At 36.4% G+C, this 26,393-nt stretch overlaps 1 protein-coding gene across 1 annotated transcript in view; it reads left to right on the top strand.

The window, feature by feature from the left end:
* The window catches only part of ADGRB3 (adhesion G protein-coupled receptor B3), a 732,350-nt gene that overhangs the window by 313,103 nt on the left and 392,854 nt on the right, over positions 1-26,393 (top strand). Inside the window, exons 5-6 of the mRNA XM_047102403.1 lie at positions 11,479-11,643; positions 12,092-12,256. Coding sequence (XP_046958359.1) covers positions 11,479-11,643; positions 12,092-12,256 — 330 coding nt within the window. The remainder of the gene's footprint in view (positions 1-11,478; positions 11,644-12,091; positions 12,257-26,393) is intronic.

Raw genomic sequence — 26,393 nt, 5'->3', positions numbered from 1 at the left:
TAGGGGCGCACCACTGATATGTATAGAAATGATAGATACTTGCTAGGAAATCAGACTTTATAGATTCACTGCTAGATGCATAAGATGGTTAGCTCATAAATGACATATAGCTTCATGTGATTATGAAGACTACATAGTCTGTTCATACAGTATATTTCTTATCTTAAATTTTTCTTTAGTTTAAAATATTCCAATGCTATTTTACCTGAATTTGATAGTTTCACCCATTATTACAGAGAGAAGTCTTTATAATTCTGTTGTATATTTATTATCTGTTATGTAACTACAAAATAAAAAAAGACTGGTCTTCAGTTCAAGGAGCTTGCAACTTATGACAGAAAATACACACAAAGAAATGATAGGATCTCCCAGGACTAGCCAAGGCATATCTTACAGAGATAGACATGAGTAGCAAATGGCAAAGGCTAAGAAGAATGGCAAAGACCAATATAAATATTCATCTTTTCTTTGGGAGACTTCTTCATTGGGCCATTCAGCATGTGAGCAACATAGCTGGGATCCCGTTAATGTGCTCCAAACATATTATCTATCTCACATTCAGTCCCATTTGTGCTTTCAGTTCCCCAAGGTATTATCCTATGTCATGAAGCAATGATTTAGTTCCTCTGGAAATTTTAAGTATGTAAAACATCTTGAACTGTGAAAAGCCACCCAAAATATAGATATGCAAGTCATTTAACAAGCTTACTTGTTCCCTTTGACTTCAGAGAAGACGTCTAGATTCCTATATCACAATATACATTTAAAGATATAGTCGTTATATTTACTCCTAGAATTTTATGAATTCTGTGAATTAATATAACTTATATAATTCAATATTCATGTAATTATGAATATCGGGGAGTCAAAATTATGATTCCTTATCTGCAAATCACCCCCAGAAAAAATACTTATGAAATGTTATGTTCTGTTATTTCTGTGTCTCTATAAACATACAGACAAGCATATGGACACATACAAATATATTTATGTACTGTTTTTTTCCTGAAGATTTGAGCCAGCTTATACAAATTTTAGGTATTTTTTTTAACTGCTAAGCTATGATATTTACACAAAGTCAATTATAGTTCATTGTTATTTGTCCATGGAATGTGAAAAATAGGTAATGTGGGGAAATGAAAATTAATAGTTAACTATAGATTCTTTTTTAATATATTAGTTTTTATTACATCTTTTACCTCAGCTAATCCCAGAGGTATAAAGAAAAAAGACACTGATCAGTTAAAATGTTATTAACTATGTTTCTTGTAGTCTACTTTCCATGAGCTTTTCTAGGAGTAAAATGTTTGGGGGTCAGTAAATAGGGATGCTAAGTGGTGAGAATTCAGATAAGAAAACTCATATTATTCTAAGTTGATACAGTTGTTGCTTCATCACTGAGTAGTAAACAAATGTTTTCAAGCTAGTTGTGTTTTAGCAGCATCACTCTGTCATTGGAATCACTTTAAGGCCATTAAAATTAGGTCTTTCTTTTGTGAAGGTCTTTAAATTTTGGAAGGTATGTTTGTATTATTTGTAAATCTGGCCTAGCTCATATTCTCTTATACGTGAGCATTATGGATCCATATTGGGTACTTAATAAATTTATTATGTGTTGTTTCTGATTCCTATTATTTCCATTCTTAAACTTAGTTATATCTTAAAAGATGTAAAACTCATACCATGTTGTATCCCAGTTTCCCTACTATTTCAAAGGGAATTCTAATGGCTATTATTTAAAAAAAGATTTTATACTTTACTGAACATTTTGACATTATGTCTTTGAAATATGTAGGATTTATTTGGTGCAAAAATTTGGAATTCTCCTTAGAACTGTCTTATAGCTAAACTCAGGTGCCTTCATTATATATAAAAGCATCATCATGTGTCAACAAGATGCAAGACACTACTGAGAAGAAGAATCTCAAGAAATTTGCAATCTCTTCAGAGGATACAGACATAAGCATTTGAAAGTTGAATGCAGTTCTGAAAAACACATATAAATACTCAACCTCAATGAAAGGTGATAATTTGAGAACTCAGTGATTTCAAACTATATTTCTAGTAGCCATCCAACCTGAGATCCTAGAGACACCATCTTAAGGTATAAGGCTGTGATAGGTCGTGTATCAGTAATGAAGAAAGTGAGCCAAGACCGACCCTTGGTTCCCCTTGGCTAGGCCAATTGTCAGGTGAAGACCAGAAGAGAACAGAAGAAACAATTGAAACAACAAATTGGGTCTCCACTCACCACCTTTCCAAGATCTGACCATGTGTCTTAGGGTAATGGGCAGTGATATTTTAGTTTTGGATCATGTCATATCAGCATTCCAGCATCATGTTTTTAAGAAATACATATAACCACTATAATGAAGTGGATACTATGATGTGTGTTGATCACATCAAATAATGAATTATGTTTTACTTTGCAAATTTTTTATATCAGCTTCAAAGGAGATGATATCCTATTTTCACCAGGTACTTTCCTTAGTCAATGTCCACCTTTCTCTCACTTCTTTTGAGGTGAGGGAAAGCTGTCTGCCTGGAATTCATATAGGGAGAGAAGAAAGAAAGGAAAAGGTAGATATGATATATCCTAGTGTGAGTTATCAGTTACTAATTTGTGTACCATGTCTAAGAACAGATACTGGTGGTGGAGGGAGGTGGGCAAGAGGCATAGAGCAACTAAAGGGATTCACTATGACTCATTCATTGGCTATAAAATAATGTGACCCCTTTTCCCTCCTTTTCTCATCTATTCTAATAATTAAATGTGATCTATGGAAGGGTGTGTGTATGTATGTGTATGTCTGTCTTTTGCTCTATTTTTCTTATCTCATAAAACTTAGAACTTCTGGCAATCTAACCCATGTTTTTTTTTTCTTTTCTCTGAATTTTCATTGCAATCCCTAATTGAGCATCAAATTCAGTATAGTACTAATTAGTGTATACAAGGAAATTTGTTTTCATTGCCTGTTTATCTCTTTGTGCAACTTTGTACCAGCCATATCTAATACATTTCTATTGCATGGATTTTCTTGATATAGACATATCCAAATTTTTAGTTCTCATCCCCCCTAAAAATTATATGGCATCTTCTGGGTCTATTTAATAATACATAGATGTAGTGTAGTGGAACTTGGACTTTCACAAGAGAACACATATTTAAATTTAGGTATCACCTTTTAATATCTGTGTTACTCCCCTGATTATTAGTCTCTTCTTCTATAAGACAGGAACAATAGTATACCCACTTCACAAGACTGTGAGAGGACCTTGTGTGATGCTGTAAAGGAACCAACTTGGTAGACAGCAGATGGTGTACAAGTATCAGTTATTATTCTGTCAGTGCCCTATATATAGTCAAAGTCCATTTGTATGACACTTGTACTTGAACAAGTTTAATTTGTTACTCTTGGTACTAAGGAAAAATTAATATAGGGAACTGTGGACATCTCAGGAGGAGTTAGAAAGACTTACTAAGAGTTTGGGCTTGTTTGGGATGATTTCAAGGAAGGTTTTAGGAAGTGGGACTTCGCTCTGGATTTAAAACTGTCAGGAATGGGGGAGAATTCTATTATTAGGTACCTTAATAAATAATCCAGGAGGAGGGAAAACTTGCTGTAATTGGTGAAGAAGTGGTAGTCAGTCATATTAGCTGAGAGAAGAGAATGTCTAGAACTTTGTGGGTTGCACTGTGACCATGTTTCATTTTATCTCACTTTATCACAGTCTCAGAATGACCTTGTCTACTGTTAATGTTCTTTGTACTGGTTTTAGATTCACAGACTTGCTATGAGCACCAAGAAAGCTGATAACAGCACTGAGTCTAGCTATAAGTGTCAGACCAGTGTCTGGATATCACCTTGATGGTGATTCCTCCTCTAGTGTGATTTAATCACTTTACATGCTTCTGTTTTTAATGTTTTTGATTTTTTATTATTATTCAAATGGAGAAAGATAAGTGTTAGACTTGATGGAATGTTCACCTTTCTTAGGTAGGCTCTCCACTAAAATTATATAGATGTGTGTACCCAAAATAAAATTAGAACCTTCTCCAAAGTTAAGTTTTTTATGGAAAAATAAAATCTTAAATTCTTAGTCCAAAGCCTCAAGGTTAATAGTGATTTTCTTTATACTATGCTACTTTGGAGTAATAGTTAAAATATTTCCCTCTGTCAGTAGTTGAAGATGTCAAGTCTGGTCTTCTTTGTTTCAGTTGTGACAATTCTCATTCTGATATAATTTGTATAGTAAAGTGCAAATAATAAAGAGAATGGGGATAATAATTGAGTGATAGATTGAAGACTAAAAGAAATGAAAGAATTATTGACAAATTAGTTTTCATTTATAGGCTGAAATATATATAAGTACATATGAATTAAATGATTCAGTGGCAACCACAGTGGTCTGGAATTCATAAGACATGGATTAAGATTCAGTCCCAATCTTTAATTACAAGTATTTACTTAAGCAATGTATTCATCTTCTGTGTCTCTCAATTTTCTCATTTGTAAAATGGAGCCAGCATTCATTATTCTGCTATATTAGAGGATTGTTAAATGATTAAAATTAGGTGACAGAATCTTGAAAAGTATAAAACAATATAAAGTGGAGGATATTTATCATGATTTTTATGATAATATTACTTTAAAAGTAAAGGATTTAGAAGAAATGGGTGAAATAAATTCAGAACATTATGATAGTTTTTGTTTCTTATGGACAGCCTTAATCATAGACTCAAAGTTTATAGAGGAGGACTTTACATTTTCCCTTCTACTCTTCAAGGTTTTCCAGCTGGTTTAAGAATTAAAAACTCAAAGTTTTATTACATGTACACAGAGGCCCAATAATGAAATCGAGTCCTAAAGAAATGACCAAGGCAGGAAGTTTCTATACTTCTTAGACAGAGACAATAAATCTGTGAGGAATTGACAGGACAATGAAAATTTAAGTTTGGGAGCTTCAGTCAATAAGGAATTCTAAATAGAATTTGGGCTGGGGTAGTAAATTAGAAAAAAGTAACAAAGAATTATTTATCTAGCCTTCTAGGCTCTAAACTCCCTATTTCTGGTAGTAAGGAATGTATCTTTACCTCCTAGTATAGAGAGGATACCTCTCACATGGGAGATTTACTTCATGCTTTCTGGAGACAAGGGGAGAGGCATAGTATTCTTTTTTTAAGTAACTTTTATTTAAAATAATCAACATACCAAAGTGGCATATTTTGAGGTGACCTGACCTTGGCCCATACAGATTACTTCTGCCTGGTTTGTACTAGGGAGAAGTACATGTATAAGGGCTCAAGCCAGTCTGTGGGGCTGGGCTGTGTCACACTGGTTGGTCAGTCCTGCATTTAAGAAATGCATTCCTGTGAATCCAGAACCTCCCAGAGAGATCCTGTCAGGTTGTATTTTTCAGATATATTCATAGTCTTTTGCAAACTGTAAGAAGAATGAAAGAATCACCCAAGGATAAGTCCTCAGGAACACAGCTAGACCCAAGTATGTGTGTTATCTAGAGCAAGAGGCTTCAGTATCCTGTTGACCTAAAGTTTGATTCCTCAGCATCTATGAATCTATGAGAGGGTCATCTGCCCACAGTCCCTCTGCAGGGAATCCTTTCAGTGAGGGCAATCAGTGGGAAGATGCTAAACATTTGTCTGACCTTGGTTCAAAAGTCCCTGGTTGTCTCTGCATGAGAATGTTATAATTTGTAGTTCAAATGCTATCTCATTAACCTGTTTTTTAATTAATTTACATTTTTTGTCTTCTTAACCTTCTAGTCTGTTGTATGGCTGTTGTATTCATTTTGTGTCATTTCAAATTTTTAGCATTACTCTAGTGATCTTTCAGTATTAGCTTATGAGACTGTTAAAAATTGTGTCTTTATTAATCCTGGCTTGCCTTCTTTTGTTATTTAATTTTTTTCTCATGTAAACTTTCTCTTAACTTACTTCCCAACTATTTGTTTATTCTTGTTGACCTTACCATGATAACTTGCTTCTATTTTTAATTTTAATTTTTTAAATGATACTTCATTTTGTTTTTTCCCTTTTTGTTATTTATTTGAAAATAGCAAATGGGAACCAAGTTTATGCTCTCTAGCATATGCCCAAAGCAAGAGGTTGGCTTGTGACATTTCAGTCTTATACACTCTAGGGGTCTTTCCAGTTCCCTAGGTAACTCCCAACTCAATAAAAATTGGAGTTTTCCAAATTTACCATTACTAAATCTTATACCACAAGATAGAATTCTTCTCCCCAAATATAGATAGCTTCATTAATCAGCAATAATCAACCCCAAACAGTTGCCAAAATGATAGTTTTATTATCCAAAATAGTCATGACTTTATCTTGTGGTTATTGTTCTCCAACCTATTGTAATTGTCAGCAGTTATTGGTAAGGATGTGAAAATATAGTGAAACACGGTATTTTCATTAAAATGTATCACAGAATTTAATTTGGCCTCCGTATGTGGGAGACAGGATTTTCTTCCAGGTGAACACAATAGCAACTCTCTATATATGGCAGGAGGAAGTTCATATAACAAAGTAAACCCCAGGAATCTAGCAATTTAGACTTTGCAATTTTAATTATTCTGGGTCCAGAAAATCTAGTAATGTATCACATTGCTGAAGCGAAACTTTAACTGTCCCCAGGGTGACATTGTTGTATAAGGAAGCACACTGCATGATGGTAAGACAGGCTGATCTCTCAGCACTCTCCCAGCTTCAAAACACAGCCTTATTATTCTCTATTCTTAGTCACCTTTGTAGGATAGCTCATAAAATAATAGGCAATTGGAGTTTCTAAATTGAAAAATAACACTACAAAAAAATGAACTGCAAATGCTTATGATGGAAATGAAGAGAAATGGAAAAAGCCTAAGAAGGTGTTCTTAACTGAGCTACATATTATAGAAGAAATTACGTAATTTAATGCAATATTTACCAAACAGTGTTCCAAAAAAAGAAAAGAGAGGAGGGATGATTACATTTCAAGTACTTTTGGGAGGCCTAATTTTAAACAGGGTTAATGTGATATAGGACCCCCTGCATTATGACTATAATGGTATCACAAATTCAACATATTCAAAATAGACATTTTGATATCAGGGCTATATACCCCCTGATGTGTTTGAATCCTAGTCTAATACAGTTCAGCGTAAGGGTCCACCATTTACCTGTTTCAGTAAGCCAGAAATCTGAAAGTCGACCAGGATTCTCTGTTTTACTATGCTCCACTGCCAACCTATCAGCTGTACATCTAGACAGCACCACAAACAAGTTCATCCACTTCTTTCTGCCTCGACTGATGGCACTATAATCTAAGCTACTGTCACCTCTGTCTGGGCTACAGCATAGTCCCCTACTATCTCACAAGACTGAAGCTTGCCCTGTACAATCCATTATCATCACAACTCCAAAATTAAATATTAAGGTATAAATTACATCACATCACTTCTCTAGTTTCAAATCCTCTCATGGCTTCTGATATGACCTGGTCACAAGGACTGGAGGGCCCTGTGGATTTGGCTTCTGCACACTGTTGAGCCCATCTCCTGCCACTCCCCCCCTTTTTGTGATCCCCAGAAGCCCCTGCCTTTTCTCTTTTCTGGAATACACAAAATTTTCTTGGCCTCAGGACTTTGTACCTGTGTAAAGATTTTCACAGATCTTCACATTTCCGGCTCTTGTTAATGACTCAGGACTCAGCTCTAATATGTGGGTTTTTGTTTTGTTTTGTTTTGTTTTTCTGAGAGGCATGGCTGAGCATACCCTAACACGTTGTCCTCTTTCATCACATTGTCTTTATGACACTTCTGGCTAAAACTCTCTTGTTCATTCATTTATTTACTTGTTTATCATCTGTCTTCACTCCCCTCTCAGACTATATGTTCTGTGAGAAGACAGCTTGGTGGGTCTTTATCACTACAGTTTTCCCAGAGTCTAGCAGTGTCACAGTGTACTTTCTTTGTTCCTTTACCTATGAGTGAATTAGAGGACTCCAGGAAGAGGTTTGGAGTGTTTACATTTTCTCTAATTATTGAGACCTCTTTTCTGACCGAATAAGATGTTAATCATCGTTCAGTAGGAACACAATTTTAGAAAGAAAACTTTGAAGTATTTTCAAGTTTGTGGATTTGCAGTGCTTCTGGAGTGTATCTCTTAAAAATACTGGAAGTCTGTGGTATACAGGGGCAGGTGGGTGGTGGGGAAAAGGGCTGGTTTTCTCTGCTGCCTCCATACTCACCCAAGCGGAAAGGAAACCTGAATGTAGGGATGAAAGATTCCCAGTAAAGCATCCGATAAAAAAAAAAAGGCAGCCACTTCATTTCTTGTAGTACTTAGATAAGTGGTTATAAAAATAAATATAAAATAAATCATATGGTGAATGGTTTTTATTTTTAAATATCTTGACATTTATACCTAAAATATAATACATATGTCCTTCTTAGAAATGGCTAAATGTCAGGGCGCCTGGGTGGCTCAGTCGGTTGGGCGGTCAACTTCGGCTCAGGTCATGATCTTGCTGTCCGTGAGTTCCAGCCCTGCGTCGGGCTCTGTGCTGACAGCTCAGAGCCTGGAGTCTGTCTCAGATTCTGTGTCTTGCTCTCTCTGACCCTCCCCCATTCATCCTCTGTCTCTCTCTCTCTGTCTCAAAAAAAATAAATAAATAAACGTTAAAAAAAATTTTAAAAAATGGCTAAATGTCTAACACAAAACTCTTAATTTCCACCTCTCAAAATCCTCAACTTTTTCCCAATTTGGTAAAATAACTCTACCATTTCCTGAAAGGTCTTGAGTCTGATGTCCCTAAAAAGAACACAATTAAATGATTTTTTTTAATTTAAGGGTATCAAACTGAAAAAAAAATTAAATAAAGCAATGTCCCACACTTGGCACTAAAAGAAATTCTTTCATGTGTATGTCTGTTGTCTGATGCTTTAAACTAAATTGACGTATCTCTGGTTCTAACTTCTCAATTTTCCATTTTCCCAATAAATTTGACTTAACATTCCAAAGGAATATTGGGTTTTCCTCTTTTTTCTCAGTCACTTTGTCAAATCAGGTCTTTCATAATGGTGCAGATAATGTTCAGTAAAAGGAACTAGTTTTCAGTGTGAAAACATCCACTTGATATGACTTCAGTTTCATTGCTATTTCTTTTCTGTAACTAACTTTATGAGCAAAACTGTACCTATCTAAAATATATGTTTTGTTGATGTGTTTGGTTGTGTTGAACCTCAAAAAGTCCCTCAAAAGTTTAATGTTAACCCATTCTTGAACTTCAACCAAAACAGAATGTGTACATTGGCAGAAAGGACTGAATGACTAATACTACAAATGTATGAATTTAAAATGTTTTTATTTACTTACTTACTTACTTACTTACTTACTTTATTTATTTATTTATTTATTTATTTATTTATTTACTAATGGTGGTGCAAAGTCTTCTTTTAGGAAAACCCTATTGAGCAAAACACTTCACAAATATTCTCATTTTTCCTAATCTCAGCAAGGTCTTTTCTTATTTCTCACCGATAATACAACACCCTGCCAAATTATCTTCTCTCTGATTTCCACCTTTGATTTGCTCATACCTGACTCCACATCTTCTTAGCTGGAAAGACTTATCCTCTCTTCTTTGCCAGTGAGTCTGTAACTGTTACATTCATTTAAAAAATAAAGATAACTACAAGTTTACCTCAAACCAGAATTCTCAAGGACATCACATACTCCTTTATTCTAGTCACTCAGCTTTCAGTCAGGTTGAAATCCTCTAATTTGTCTTTGTTTATGTGTTGCTTTCTGAATATTGTCACAAATTTGAATACCTGTACATTCTTTTCCCAAAAGATGATAAGGTGCAGATACAAATCTTATTTTTGTAAACTCTTCTAGGAATGCCTAGTATAGTGAGAGCTCATAATGCAAGCTCAAGAGATACTATCTTTGAAAAGCAAACTTCTGAAGTGAGAAATGCACTCATCTTTAAAGCCAAAATAGAGAGGAAATGGGTAATTTATAACATTCCATTGATTCACTAGCCTTTTCTTTTTTTGTCTGGCAAATGGACTACATAGCCAGTAGGATTGTATCAGATACTTCTAATGAAGTGAAAGGCTAAAATTACATGAATGGGATGATTAAATTGGTATTTCATGATTTTTAATCTCACAAGGGGTTTAAAAAAAAGGACGTTAGAGTGGGAGAGAGCCAAAGCATAAGAGACTGTTAAAAACTGAGAACAAACTGAGGGTTGATGGGGGGTGGGAGGGAGGGGAGGGTGGGTGATGGATATTGAGGAGGGCACCTTTTGGGATGAGCACTGGGTGTTGTATGGAAACCAATTTGTCAATAAATTTCATATATATATAAAAAAAAAAGTACAGGTAGATACCTATTAAATAATCTTCTTTTTTAATAGCTACCTGCAAGGCCTGAAATTAGGTTGACAATACTTACTCATATTCTGCCAGTCTTTTTTGTTTGTTTGGATGGGTGGATGAGTTTTCACCGCAGTATTATCTTACGTTGGAGTTTTGGATTTATGGTGAATTCTCTCTCACTGCAATGAAACTAAGAACCGTGGAATGATATGGAGAAAAAAGCAGACAGTCATATACCAGTGCATTTATAATACTTATATTCTAGTTTATGCATTCTAAATTGGATAAATATTTTTGCCTGATTCCTTTGCTCACTTGTATTTTATGGTCTATAGGATTATGCCTTTGTGGGTACTGTCTCCTTTGTCTGAATTATCCAGATCTCACCATATCAATCTAACATAATTATCCCTAAGTAGATGTGATAATTTACTTTATGTGCCATGTTAAGATGTTACTGCTTTTAACCTTTTATTTATGTATTCGTGTGCATAATGTGATTCTTCTACTAAATTACAATTTTTTTGAGGGTAGGATTCCTATTCTTTTATTTCCCTATTTCTCGTAACATCTGTCATGTTATTTCTCATTCTTCAAGGCTTGCCTGAAACTTCACTTTGTCAAAGAAGACTCCTCAGGCCCTGCAAACTCTTACAGTGTCTTGAAATTATCCTTTGAGACAATGCTATATAATTAGTTTATTTAGCTTTTAGTTAGTTGTTTCGTTCCTTCTTTAAAACATGAGCTCTATGAGTTATTGGTCAGGATTTATTTTATTCACTGTTCTGTGTACTCATCTCCTAGCTCGAGATCTCTCATTGTTGAGTAATCAATAAATATTTTTGAAGCAATAGTGGCTCAAAAGAGAAACTGGATACATAGAAGGAAATAGAAATGAGAAAATAAGGTAATAATAGTTTGGGGGGGTAATAATAAAATCTAATGCCAATGTGACTTTCCATTGTATTCACTTAGAGTTTCCTGGTTGAGATTCATCTCCAAGGTTAATTTTAATTTATACTTTCTGGACAGCTTTCTCTATTGGACCATCTCCTTACACTGTCTCTCTTTCTGCTTTGGCAGTCGATGGGCAGTGGCAAGAGTGGAGTTCATGGAGTCAGTGCTCAGTGACATGCTCGAATGGGACCCAGCAGAGAAGCCGGCAGTGTACTGCAGCAGCTCATGGGGGCTCTGAATGCAGAGGGCCATGGGCAGAAAGCAGAGAGTGCTATAACCCTGAGTGTACAGGTGAGGCCTGATCACTACATTTAAAGAATGTCTGCCATTTATAAAATGTGGCAGGACCGTGCCAGACAATCATGGGACAATTAGATGATTCTGTATTTCTGGTAAATGATACCACTTGTACCAGAGCTAATTCTACTGTATGCCATACTCATGAAGCAACAAAATTCTGGAGATTCTTAGATTAAATACAAATTAAGTTGATGAAGTTTAGCACTGAACTTGTCCTTTTTACAAGTTTCAATGTCCATTTGAAGATTCTGACAAATTTATATAAACTTATGTCAATCACAGTGCTCTATATTTGACTAGCAAGCCAAATATTTGAATACAGCTTGTTTGTTGTGGTAGCTTAATAAAAAATGAACAGACAGTAATGGTCCTCAGATTTCAAAATTCTTAAAACAGTTTCAGTAGGCTACTGCCATTGACCATGATGCATTTCTTTCAGCCAATGGTCAGTGGAATCAGTGGGGTCATTGGAGCGGATGTTCCAAGTCCTGTGATGGCGGCTGGGAAAGGCGAATAAGGACTTGTCAGGGTGCAGCAATAACAGGACAGCAATGTGAAGGAACAGGTGAAGAAGTGAGAAGATGCAGTGAGCAACGATGTCCTGGTGAGAATGAACTGAGTTTATCCCAATGGAAATATTTTGTTACCTTAAAAAAAAGGATTAAAAATATTGTCATTAAGGGCAATAATTGCTCAATTGAAGGATTGCTAATGATAAGTGGCAGTTTACTTGTTTCTGTAATGTATGTATGAGGTTTCCTCTGTTTATGTGTCATAGACTGTTGCCTCCATGAGTTTTTTAATTATTTGCTGTAATATCACATTGAAAAATGTGATTATACAAAGGAAGCCCAATTGAACAATAACATGGCTAGACAGGATTTAAATTAGTTTGGGGTACTATATTTTTCACTATGTTCTTGAAGTATTTGTTGACTGAGAACACAAAACCAGTTGCCTTAGATTATTTATGATAGAAGTAGAAAGACATAAGTGTTAGATAGCTGAGTGAGAAAATAAAGAGATGATGTTTGAAATTCAGAAACTTTTAAATTTCTCTGTTAATCCATCCCCATGTAGGACTTTGGGCATCCCCATTAACTTGCCCTGGTTGTCCCATTTTCTGCTAGGAGGAATGCATTTTAAAATGAAAACATAAGGTCTTAATTAGTAGTGAAAGAATGGAAATGTTACCACATTAAAGGATTTTACAAATAAGGATAGAAAAAAATGAAAAGTCAACAATTGCCCAGATTACTGATCATATATTTTAATAGACCATTTTTACAACAAAGACTCCTTCCTAATTGTGCATACATTACATAAAATATTATTGACATACTGAGGACTCAATAAATAATTGAAAATTAGGATTTTAGAATGATACCATAGACAAAATTATTATAAACATACTAAAAAGATGACAGGATGAAATTTTTAAGTTTCATAGCTGTATATAAAGGAAGTGCTGAAAACTTAAAAGAATTTGAAGACCCTATTAGAGGCACTTTCTGCTAGTAATGCCTTGTGGGCAAGCTAGCTTATCTCTCTGGCTATCTAGTTCCAATAGGTGTGGAGAGTTCAGCTGTTTAAGGTTCCTTTTCAGTTCAGAAAGCAATGGATTTCCAAATGTGACTGCATCAGTTTGGGGAAAAAACAAACAAACAAGGCATTCTAAGAGATATCCATGAGTCAAAGCTTTGTTTTTCTCCATAGTTAGAATTCTAAAGACTTCTCACAGTTCAACACTAATACCAATAGAAACTGGGTTCTAAGAGTAACAATATGTCAGTAGGATTTTTTAGAGCTTAGAAAAGATCTAAAATTATCTTTGTTAATTCTTAAGACCACCTGAATTCAGAATGATAAGTGATAACCACCAAGTAGAATTTTATTAGGGATACCTATACAAGATTAGTAATGTGAAATTCCACCTGTGCTCCATAAGAATTAAGAAACATTAAACAAAACACTTATTTGCCCAAAAAGAAATTTCACTAGAACAGTAAGACGTGATTAAATAACACCCTTTTAATATTTGAAGTTATCTAAACTATTGTGAATATGCCAAGGATCTTAACCGGCCATTTAAAACCGTCTTTCATCTGCATATGTACAGTTAAAAATGTTGTTGCTGCAATCACATTTACAAAGATTGCCACCTGCTGTTTGAAAAACATTTTACATATCTATTTACAAAAAAGATAGTATACCTTATACACTAGGTTTGTCTGCTGGCTTCATGATTTAAGGCAGGTTGAAAAGTTATTATATAAAATTATAGTATTTTATATTTTATAGATATGTGTGTATATGTGCACACACACGTATATGGTATTAACCTTAGCATTTTCATTTTACTCTTTTCAATAATGTAATTTGAAATCTCTTGAAATTACCTCCAAGTGTATAAATAATGTTTCCTTAAAGAAATTTTTTTTAATGTTTATTTGTTTTTGAGGGCAGAGAGGGGCAGAGAGAGAGAGAGAATATGCTGTCAGTGCAAAGTCTGACCTATGGCTCAAACCCACGAACCATGAGATCGTGAAGTGAGCCGAGATCCCAGGTCAACTGACTGAGCCACCTAGGTGCCGCAATAATGTTTTCTAATTAAAATGAAGTATTGAAATCAGCTAACTAATTCACAAATTAGTGGTTATACAGGGGTAAAATAAATGAATATATGAGCGAGGCTTTTGAAAGTATCTTAAACTGGTACCTTTATACAAATCAGTTATACCTCAAAAATTATATATGACTTAATTTCAAATATACCTCTGCATCTGTATAGAGTGTTTTTATCAAAATAAAGGAAGATTTCCTTTCTATTTATCCTTTGTCTGTTCTACGTGCAATCCCCTCATTCCCACATTATTTTGTCAAGAGAGCAGGATTGTAAATAAATAACTAAGTTTTCCATAGTGGATTTGATTTCTATATTGGCATTCCAACTCTGCACAGTCGCTTCCCTATGGTCAATATACATTATTTTTGTGTCCAGCATACTGGACTCTAAGAGTAATGATCTGTTAGCAGGGTTTTTTAGAGCTTAAAAAAGATCTAAAGTTAGTTTTGTTAATTCTTGAGGCCATATGAATTCAAAATGATAAGAAGCACTCCTGATTTCCACCATTATATTGCTCCAAAATTAAATATTAACAATATAAATTGAGAAAACTTTCATATTTTCTCAACAGTTACTAAGGCATTTTTTTTCTTTTTGTCAATGACAAAGCCTTAACAAATGTTTCTTGTAAAACAATGTGTTTTTTTCTACTATTATTTTTACTACTGTTTATCTTTAATTTTTCTTCAGATTGCTGGAAATTACTAGTATTCATTTTTATGCTTCAGTTAATTTGGATGCAAAACAAATTAATCAAGTTTGCCAAGAGACCCTCTGTTGTCAGGAAGTAGAAGTATAATGTACGCACATCTTTGTCTGGATAATTAATGAAAATAATGATTAATCATCTGGATTTAATCAAAAGCTGTTATGATGTCTACTAAAAATGGAAAATGAAAAATATTTTCCCAAAGAGAATACGATTTTTTTTTACTAGTAAATACATAAAATACACGTATTAAAAAGAGCATCACGGGGCACCTGGGTGGCTCAGTCGGTTAAGCATCCGACTTGGCTTAGGTCATGATCTCATGGTTCGTGAGTTCGAGCCCCGTGTCAGGCTCTGTGCTGACAGCTCAGAACCTATAACCTGCTTTGGATTCTGTGTCTCCTTCTCTCTCTGCCCCTTCCCCCCCGTGCTCTCTCTCTCTCTCTCAAAAATAAATAAACATTAAAAAAAATTAAAAAGAGCATCATTACCAAAAATAAGATGTTTTTGTCTTCATAAGGAAAGAGACTTAGAGGGATGAAAAAATTACATAGGTATATTTTAAATACTGTTAGCTGAGGAATAGAGTAGCTACAGAGTGACAATTAAGTTGGTTAATTTTTAAATTGGTCCAATTCACCAACTAGTGATTTCATTGATCTTAATCTCATTGTACATCCCCAGACTTTGAGGGTTAAAACAGTTGAAAGGTAATAGCTTCTCTGATTTTTTATTGCTACAATATGAAAACTATTTTTAGCTTTTGTGTTTTTCCCCAATATTTTCGATATTTCTGGTTAATATCATTCCGAAGGCAGATGTTACTGATGTTACTGGTGGATTGGCCTATGTAAACTTTCAGGCTTCCTGGGGACCTCCTTGCTCCGTTCCCAGGGGAGGGGATGGCTATTTCTAGGTCCAGTTCTTAGATCTATTATTCTTTAGTCATTAAGGGTAATGCTAGTTGGGATCTACCATTCACAGGTAGAAGTTATACTTTATTTGTTCATAAAATGCTCTTTTTTGGAGTTACCAGTGTTTTGTCTGCAAGTGATGAGTGAAGCCCATAGGTTGAATGTGCTGAGAAAAACTTGGGAAATATGTACACAGTACATTTATGTACTGTGGTCTAATAACTTAGATCAGAGATGTAGCAATTATTGTGATATTTAACTCTAAGTATTCATACCAAAGGAAGTCAGCAGTAATGTTTGTAATCCCAAACTTGTATTGAACATTGTAATGCATTCGTATTAGAATTTATGCCCCCGCCTGGTTGGCTCAGTCCTTTGAGCATCCGACGTTGGCTAAGTTCATGATCTCACAGTCTGTGAGTTGGAGCCCTGCATTGGGCTCTGTGCTGACAGCTCAGAGCCTGGAGCCTGCTTTGGATTCTGTGTCTCCCTCTCTCTCTGCCCCTCCCCCGCTCATGCTCTGTCTCTCTCTCTCTCTCTCTCTCTCTCTCTGTCAAAAATAAATAAACATTAAAAAAATTTATGCCCTGTAATACCGTAACTATAAGCCCCCTCCCCACTTAGGAGAAATGCCATTCTGCAAACGACTGTTCCTTATCTTTGTAACATTGCTGTCCAATGGGATTATGTCTTCTCTAGAGACAAGAGAGACTTTCATTTGCTTTCTAAGTGATTTTCTTTTAATTCAGCTTTGGTGGGAAGAAGGAATCACAAAGTTTGCTTACTCTAAGCTTTCTGACTTCTTTGAGTGCCTTTCCTCATTATCCAGTCTTGTGTTTTCAAATTTTAGCAGATCTAAGTATCATCCAGAGAGCTTGTTAAAACACAGATTCCTGGGTCCCTGGGTAACTCAGTCAGTTAAGCAGCTGACTTTGGCTCAGGTCATGATCTCTCAGTTTCTGGGTTCAAGCCCCACATTGAGCTCTGTGCTGACAGCTCAGAGCCTGAAGCCTGCTTCAGATTCTGTCTCCTTCTCTTTATGCCCCTCCCCCACTCGTCTGTCTCTGTCTCTGTCTCAAAAATAAATAAACATTAAAAAGATAATACTAAAAACAAAACACAGTTTCCTAAGCCTAACTTCCAGAGAATCAGATTCAGTAGGTATAATATGGGCCTGTGAATCTGCATTTCTAACAAACTCTCAAGTGATATCGATGATACTGCAGATTACCCTTTGCAGATTACCCAAACACTGCCTGTAGCAAAAATAAGTAAATAATAAATAAATAAATAAATAAATAAATAAATAAATAAATATTAGATGATAAAATTACCATAAAGTGGAAAACAGTCTTCTGCCTCAGCTACACTGGTCAAAATTGAGATATCTCTTGAACAAGACTGTAGAATTTTATTTTGTTTATATCACTTCCTAAATGATGAGGGGATGGTTCCTGTAATCAATTAATACAGGCAATCCATTTCAAATCTCCCTAGCCAACTCATTCTTCAACCAAAATAAGATCTCTTTATAGTTGTCACTTAAAAAATAGGGCTATTAACTAATCCCTGTGGACAAAAAAGGACGATTTAGTCATTTTTTGACTTTCAGTTCTCCAATTGCTATTGTTCCTGTTTCATGGGGAGCAGAAGAAACAACTTGATATAAAGTTATTTGAACACATTTGCTATAAAGCTGTGCACTTCCAGGACACAGATCTGTAATGCTGCCATCCCAGCAGCTCTCTTCCTGTGCAGAAGTTCATTTTCTTTAATGTTTTTATTTTATTTTTTTACATTTATTTATTTTTGAGAAACAGAGTGAGACAAAGCATTAGTGGGGGAGGGGCAGAGAGAGAAGGAGACACAGAATCTGAAGCAGGCTCCAGGCTCTGAGCAAGCGGTCAGCACAGAGCCTGATGCGGGGCTTGAACCTACAAACTGAGATCATGACCTGAACCGAAGTCGGACGCTCAACCGACTGAGCCACCCAGGTGCCCCAGGAGTTCATTTTCACTGCCTCTTATCCTTCAAGGTTATTAGCTACTATATAATATATGCACAGGTATATAGTATGTGGGTGGGGGACAAGTATCAGAGAGCAGGACGAGGTCTTGGCTCACATTGACTTATTCTTTACTCAGTTCCAGTTTGGAGGAGTGTTGAATCAATCACTATCACCACATTTATCTTTGTTAGTGACAAGTTTAACAAGTTAGCCTTCTACATTGTGTGGACCACCGCATTTTTAAAGCTAAACGTAATCATGATTAGAAACCCAAATATGTGAGGTAAAATTTACATTTCTAAAGAGAAAAAATATATACTTCTCTGTATTGAAATATTCACATACGAATTGGCACCTACTCTCCCTTTTCATTCCAAACCACAAGGGTAATCACTAACAGTGTATTTAACACTATTTAACACCCCTACTCCATTAGAGTTTTTATTATTTTCTACCAAATGCTATGTGTATATCCTATAAGGAATTATATTAATACCTGTTCAGTTTCCAACATTTAAGGCAAATGTCTGCACAGAAGATTTTTGGACACAGCAATGTTGCACCCAAGTGTGCACTTACCTAAAAAAAAAAAACACTGAGTTCAGTGTTGACAGTAGGTGGCACTAAGTATTGACTTCTTTCATCTCAGTGTTCTATTTGTTCTTGCCAAGTCACCTCAGATACATTCTAAAAAGCAGGGAAATAAATTAGAACTTGAAGATACTCCATAGGCAAGAGAGATCACCTATTGCTTAATAAATATCTAAGAAAGTATCCAATCCTCCTGAAAAACATGGGTTTTATTACCTACTCCAGTCTGCAGTTCTGCAACAAATCAGCTAAATTTTATAGGCAGAATTAAAAAAGAACCACTGGGGTCTAAAATAATCAATGTGTATACCAGATAGTACCATGTATCCATTATTCAAACCTGTTGCTATGGAGAAAATTATTGTCATAATCTGTCTTATCAGGTTGCTCATCAGATGAGACTTTGGGAAAACTCTCATAGCTTCTGTCACGGTAGAAACCTAAAAAGCAATTTACTGTAATCCTATATTCTCCTACATTGTCCAATTTAGGACTATCTGGCAATATGTTGATCATTCTCAAACTGAAACAGAAATTTTAAGCAACACTTTTTACTATGTTTTTGTTTCTTCCTTTCATCCCACATTGTTTTTATAGTAAAAGTAAATGTATATTAGGAACCACTTAATTATTTCTAGATTAATAAAATTCAAGCAATTAGTAAAACTGCTCTTTGGGTTCAATGTTTACTAAGACACTGAACCTTAATTAGTCCTTGACATTTCTCATCCACTCCTTATATGTGCTGATTTGGGAATGACCCTACGATAGATCATCCATCGTGCTCCTGGTGCTCTTTGGTTGCTCTCTCTCTTCAGCTATCACTTGTGAGAAGCACCCACAAATTTGCATCTCTATGCCTAATTTGTTGCAAATACCTGACAGACCTTTCCAATTGGGGTATCAAATCATTCTCCGTGTCAGCAGGAGAACGTTTTTGTCTGACCACCAAATCCTTCTTGTCATCTGAAGTACTTTTTTGTAAGTTTATTTATTTAATAATTTTGATAGTGATGGGGGAGGGGCAGAGAGAGAAGGGGAGAGAATACCAAGCAGGCTCCACACTGAGAGTGGGGAGCCTGCTGCGGGGCTCAAACCCATGAATCGCGAGATCATGACCTGCACTGAAATCAAGAGTCAGATGCTAAAGCAACTGAGCCACCCAGGCACCCCTCATCTAAAGTAATTTCTACTTCTTACCTTTCCTAGTGATGGATTCCATTTCCATCAAATCTTTCCTCAGTGGGCCTGCTTTCTGTTTCCCTGAACACTGCCTACTAGTAGGAAGGAGCATTGTGGATAAAGTGCCCCGGCAGGGGAGTCAAAGTCTGGCTTTGGGCCTCAGTGTCCTCATATGTAAAATGGGGCTAATGATATGTGTCTCAGGGGATTGTGTCAAGTATGAAATGATACAATGCTATAGGTAATTAGAATTATTAAATAGCATTCCAGGCCCTCTTTCTCCATTACCCATATTACTACAACAATCACCTTTTCTAAACTCTTCCACACAAGTTCATCTGATTATTCTCCCCTTTTCATGACCTTAGTCATGTGACTCACTTGCTAAAAAACAAACAAAAAAAAAAGCTGTGGCTACTCATTACTTGCCCAGTTCAGTGCTTATTGGAATCCCTGGTAATATAGTATCTCAATCTATCAGTTTATTAGCTTTCCAAGGTCATCACCATCTACTCATTTATAGGTTGTAACATATACATAACATAACAGATCTAGTACCTGGTTCCTGGGTGTGGGGACACATATTCTCTCCTTACTCTTACTTATTCACCTGGGCTCCTATAGGGTCCCTGTTCCCCTTCTTCTTTACCTGCTGTTACTCCATGGGAATATCTTGGGCGTCCAATCCATCAAAAGTTGTCTACTTCTTTAATCATTCTTATTTCTTCTACAATTGTATGAGTGCTTTCTTCTTTGAATCTCTATAGGCTTGCTTTGTGCTTCCCTTACTATATATTATTATTATATTGTATTATTATATATGTTATTATATCTCTTAGCTAGAATTCCAGATCATTTACAAATGAATTATCTATATTATCTATATCTATAGAATTATCTGTTTTCAGATTCCCAAATCCCCTCCTCTGCTTTGAACCTAGTTGAATGTAGGCCATTAAACATATGCCCCTTTGAAGTTTTCATTCCATATCATAAACATTGTTACTGAACTGTATAAAGTATACTGTATAAAGTAAAATATGCAATTCAAAATACAACAATTTGTATAAAGGCATCTGAATAAAAAATTCAAAATGACTATGATCATAACGCCTTACCTTTTATAATCATTTTACTCTTTCAAAATTCTGTTAGTTTACCTAAGTAGAATTTGTTTTTTTTTTTTAATTTTTTTTTTTAACGTTTATTTATTTTTGGGACAGAGAGAGACAGAGCATGAACGGGGGAGGGGCAGAGAGAGAGGGAGACACAGAATCGGAAACAGGCTCCAGGCTCCGAGCCATCAGCCCAGAGCCTGACGCGGGGCTCGAACTCACGGACCGCGAGATCGTGACCTGGCTGAAGTCGGACGCTTAACCGACTGCGCCACCCAGGCGCCCCTAGAATTTGAATAGTAGAGTTTGTGGCATGAGACTTCCTTCTTTAGAAATAAATCATTGAGATGTTAGAATTAAGAGAAATATGTGTATTCATAGCAAGTTATTCAATTTCTCCCAATCTCAGCCCTGCTAATACTTTTAGGTCAGAGCTCCTCAAGGCAGTCCCATAGCCACCTGTCAGGCTAGGATTGGTCCCAGATATACTCAAATAGGGATTCCTAAGGCCTCAGGGCAGCTGACAGGAGGAGGCTGTGGCGGGCAGTCTCTAGCCTAGCCTAGAGTAGCCTTGCCCATTACCCTAGTGTGCCTCCAAATGTTTTCATTTTCTACATGTGCAACGACCAGGAAAAAGCTATGAAGCACCGTTATCAACAGTTCCTAAGATCATATAAAAAGGCAAGTAAATGCAATTCTCTAGCTGGAAACATCGAGCATACCCCAATATAAAACTTTGCCTCACTTAAAGCTAGTAAATAGTTACTTAGAATTAATCCTTTCGATTAAAGTTAGCTCTCTTTTTATTATTATTAGTAATCTTGTTAACAGGTTCAAACTAGAGTGACCTTGTCCACTAAGTTGAAATAGAGGACTAAAACTAAGTTAATCATATTTTTTCCTAGGTATGTATGTATAAACACTGTCTAGTCCTTGAACAGGCAGTGCAACATGCACTGTCTGCTCATGAATTTCAAGCTTGCACTTTGCTGGGACGCCTGACAAACTCTTGATCTCAGGTTGGAAGTTTGAGTTGAACGTTGGATTTAGAGATTACTTAAAAGTAAAATCTTTAAAATAATAAATGAAATAAAGAGTGCAGTTTGCTACCTTCAGGATTTAGAGATACACGTTTTTCAAAATATTTAAATACCTTGTTTACCACTACAACAGATGCTTGGAGACAGTGTAAGATTCCCAGAGAATGGACTGAGAGACTTGTTTGATTGACATAGGTCTACCTACCACCTCCTTGCCTAGTGATTTCTCTATGCCTTGGTTTCCTCGCGTTTAAAAAGAGAGTAATAAGTTTATCTACCTCATTCTTATGATGAGAATGAAATGAATTAAAAATGTAATGCACTTAGAAGAGTGCCTAAGTCACAATGATATGTACATATTGCTGTTGTAATTGTATGTTCTTTCAACTCGACACTGATAAAAACCATTTCTGTGTGAGGAATGCTTTTACAAAACACATTTGATAAATGCCTTTCTTTTTCCCTCAGACCTTAGCAGCACCATGAATTCTTCACTTGAGTGGGTTCCCTTGCTGAAATGAGTGCTGTAAACTGTGTGAGCACAGGGACCGGATCTATCTCATTCACCTCTGCTCCCCAGCATGGGGAATTCTCAAAACATAAGAATTAATGAATTGCCAGCAAGTGAAATTTGAAATTGGGGTCATGTATAGTACATGTTTTTTCTTTTTCTTTTCTTTCTTTTTTTCCCCCTGCATGCCAACTCTACAGTGTAGAATCAATTTCTCTTTAATGCTGAAATTCTAGCATAGGGGTGAAAACTAATTTTCCACATCAAATTGATTTAAGCCCTGTATAATTTTGCTATTTTTAAGAGACAGAAAATCAGTTTGAATAGACAGATTAACAGCTAATCACTAGGTAATTGCTACCTTGTTTTAAGACAGCATGCTAACTACATACTTGTGACTTCAAGTACAGTTGTATCTTACAAATGGGTTTGTATATCTTTGCACTAGTCATAGCAGGCGGTGGGATCTTTCAGCTGATGAACAGAGTTGCTGTTCCATTTTGCTAAGGCATAAAAAACAAGAATCCTTCATATGGCCCTACAATAATGTTTTTATTTTGAGCACAGAGAGTTATGTGTACTAATTATGTATTTTCTTTTCTAAAAAAAAAAGTTTATTTATTTATTTTGAAACACAGAGAGAGAGAGAGAGAGAGCGCAGGGGAGGGGCAGAGAGAGGGAGAAAATCCCAAGCAGGCTCCGCACTTGCAGGCTTGATCCCATGAACCGCAAGATCGTGACCTGAACCGAAATCAAGAGTCAGATGCTTAAGCTTAACCAGCCGAGTCACCCAGGTACCCCTATGTATAATTCACAAAATATGCATAGGTAGCATTAGACAGGAAAACAAAACTTAACACAAATCTCTCTCTTTCGCTTATGTTTTTCTCCTGAACTTTAGTTTCATACACCAAATGCCTTTGTGACAATATCAAATGTGCTCAGATATATCAAACTCAGAACTGTTTTCAGCATCTTCTCTCCCAAGCCCTGTCTTCCTCGTGTGCTCTAACTGACGCTGTAGCACAGCAGGTACTCTTCCTGGAGACCTGAGTTTCATCTTTCATTTCTCTTACTTCCTCACCTCCTACACCCAGCCACGTTGCTGAGACCATCCTACCTCTTAGATAGATTTTTGAATCCACCTACTTCCAGTTGCCATTTCCTGTGATGCCACACCCCTTCCCTGATTATTGCGCTTAGGTTGTCACAGGCCCTCCTGCCTTCAGTCTCACCTTCCTTCAGTCCATTCCCCAAACTGCATGTATAGCATTCAGAACACAATAACAAAGTTGCCTTGCCCTTAAGTTCAAACTCCTAGTTTATCTTATTATTTATCACCCCTCTCCCTCTAATAATTACTCACTTCTACTCATCTCCAACTTTATACTCTAGCCATTCTGAAATGCTGGATACAACAAGGTTCTCCTTGCCCCCTGGGTCTTCCGACCTGTGGTTCCCAAGGCACACTTTTCCTTTCCTCATTGGCCAACTCTTACTTATCCTTTACACTTCAACTTGGACATCACTTCTGGAAGTTTTCCACTGACATACTCTCCCCCATAGTACTCCTAGAGGAGCCAGAACTTCTCAGATCATAGTGGACATTCTGCTGTATTATAATTTCTCCACTTATTATCTCCCTCACCATCTTGGGAGTTGAGAGACCCTGACTATTCTTGTTCATTCTTTTTATGTGCGGCATTTTACAAGGGGATTGGGACATTATGAGTGTTCAGTAAATATCTGTAGAATTAATGAATTCCATAATGGGCACTGAGGAGAGTTCAGAAATTTTCCTACTACTGGGGGCTTCATAAACCTAAGATGGAAGAAAATAAATTTTTATTAATACCTAGGCTGTTATGCTCTTGGTATGACCATAAATACACCTATTTTCTGAACTAAACTTTTTAAAGATACTGTCTTCAAAGAATGCCAAATCACCTTTGAGAAAATATTTAAAGCAGGGGCACCTGGGAGACTCAGTCAGTTAGAATCTGACTTCAGCTCAGATCATGATCTCACGGTTTGTGTGTTCAAGCCCTGCATCAGGCTCCGTGCTGACAGCGGAGAGCCTAGGGCCTGCTTCAGATTCTGTCTCCCTCTCTGTCTGCGTCTCCCCCATTCAAACTCTATCTCTGTCACTCAAATATAAATATTTTTAAAAAATTAAAAAAGAGGGGCGCCTGGGTGGCTCAGTGGTTAAGCGTCCAACTTTGGCTCAGGTCATGATCTCACAGTTTTGTGGGTTTGAGCCCCGTGTTGGGCTCTGTGCTGACAGCTCAGAGGCTGGAGCCTGCTTCGGAATCTGTGTCTCCCTCTCTCTCTGCCCCTCCCCTGCTCATGCTCTGTCTCTCTGTCTCAAAAATAAATAAAACATTAAATTTTTTTTAATTAAAAAAGAATATTTACAGCAGATGTGGGATTTGACACTACTACTAAAAGGCTGAAAATCCTGCAAATTTGCAAATCTGTCATCTTCCTTTCTTATTATTTGTGTACTGTGTTTCCATCTACAAGGAGCACAGTGTCTCCAAGGCTTTATAAATTTATGGTGGAGAAAAGCAAAGTTTGTTGACCTTTCTAGGTTTAAAAATAACTGATTTTGTTTGTTTGTTTGTTTGTTTTCGTTTTTTTGGTTTGGTTGAAGTAGACCATACCGATTGTCTTAAGTAAATGAGTATTAGTAATTGAGGGCTGTGGTTGAAAAAAAAAAGTTAATCAGCTTCTTTCTGAACTAGTTAGGATATATATAGAACACACTGGGGGATTCTGGACTGGGTCCCATGGACTCTTACCAAGTCAGACACAGCCCTATAAAGTCAACTTTTGTCAATACCCAGCACCCTGGAAACCCAGTTTGGCTAATTTTTAGGAAAACTGTATAGCTAACTCCCTCTCTTACTTTTCCTAAATGAACATTCCTACTTACTGCTGGTCTACTTTTACATACACACACACACACACACACTGTCCTCAGTAATTTGTAGAATCATCCTCGTTTTCTGTCATCTTAACTACTGAGGTATGGAAACAACAGATCTTTTGAAAGTATTTGGTAATTTTGGCTTAAAATATATGTGTGTGTTCATAGGTATCTACCTATCATTTGCGAGATTTGTAAGTACTCTGTGCCCTAGGAATGAAACAAAACAGAAAAATTATTGTCTTCATGATGCACACACTCTAGCAGGAGAAGGCAATAAATAAATAAACAAGCAAACAAAACAATAATAATAACAACACTGTAAAATAAGAAAGCTAGGGGAAAAAACGTAGAAGTTATAAGGAACAAGCCTTTGGGGGAAGAGTAAAACAAAGGAATGCTTAAGAGTGTTTGAGAGGAGTCAGGAAATCCCGGAGAAGGTAAGATTTCAGTAAAGGTTAAAGGCAGTGAAGACACAAACCATGCAGGCATTTGGGGAGCAGAGGTAGGGATATCTAGAAAGAAAGGGCAAGTGTACAAGCTCTGAGGTAGGAGCCTTCCAGGAGTACTGGAGAAGGAAGCTTCAAAGGGGTCAGTGTAGCTGAGGGGGGTGGGGGGCTGAAGGTGGAGAGGGTGTGAGCTGAGGTAAGAGGCTAGATTGAAGAGCCTTGTAGCTGAGGTTTGTTTTATCACTAAACGTCGTATTTCCTGAGAGAGAAGAAATTTTATTTTTCCCAAGTATTATACCTTTAAAAAAAGATGAATCGCTGACCCATATTCCCCAGCTGACAGTTACTACTTCTGCCCACCTTAATTTTGAACCTCTTCGGTTTCAGCAGAGTCCAGTAAACATTTCACCCTGTTGGCCCACCCCTGCCATCTAGTGGTTAACGCTTGCAATTACCAGAGTTTCTGACCACACAGAAGACCGTGGGGGAAGGGCTAAGGGAAGGAGGTTAATTTTTGGCAGAATAACAATAGAAAAGAAACAATAGAAAAGAAAAGCTTTCTGAAACCACAACAGGGGGATGAAGAAGTCTAGGGTGCAGATTGCTCCTTCATTGGTTTGTGTCAAGATTAAATCAGAAAGAAAGCCTGAATGCTATTGCACCCCAT

This window comes from Lynx rufus, unplaced genomic scaffold (genome assembly GCF_022079265.1).
Source record: "Lynx rufus isolate CCGP_SWC_20201006 ecotype Redwood Valley unplaced genomic scaffold, mLynRuf1.p SCAF_6, whole genome shotgun sequence".
NCBI lineage: Eukaryota > Metazoa > Chordata > Mammalia > Carnivora > Felidae > Lynx > Lynx rufus.
Note: the sequence above shows the minus strand (reverse complement) of the source record. Positions and strands in the feature narration are given on the sequence as shown.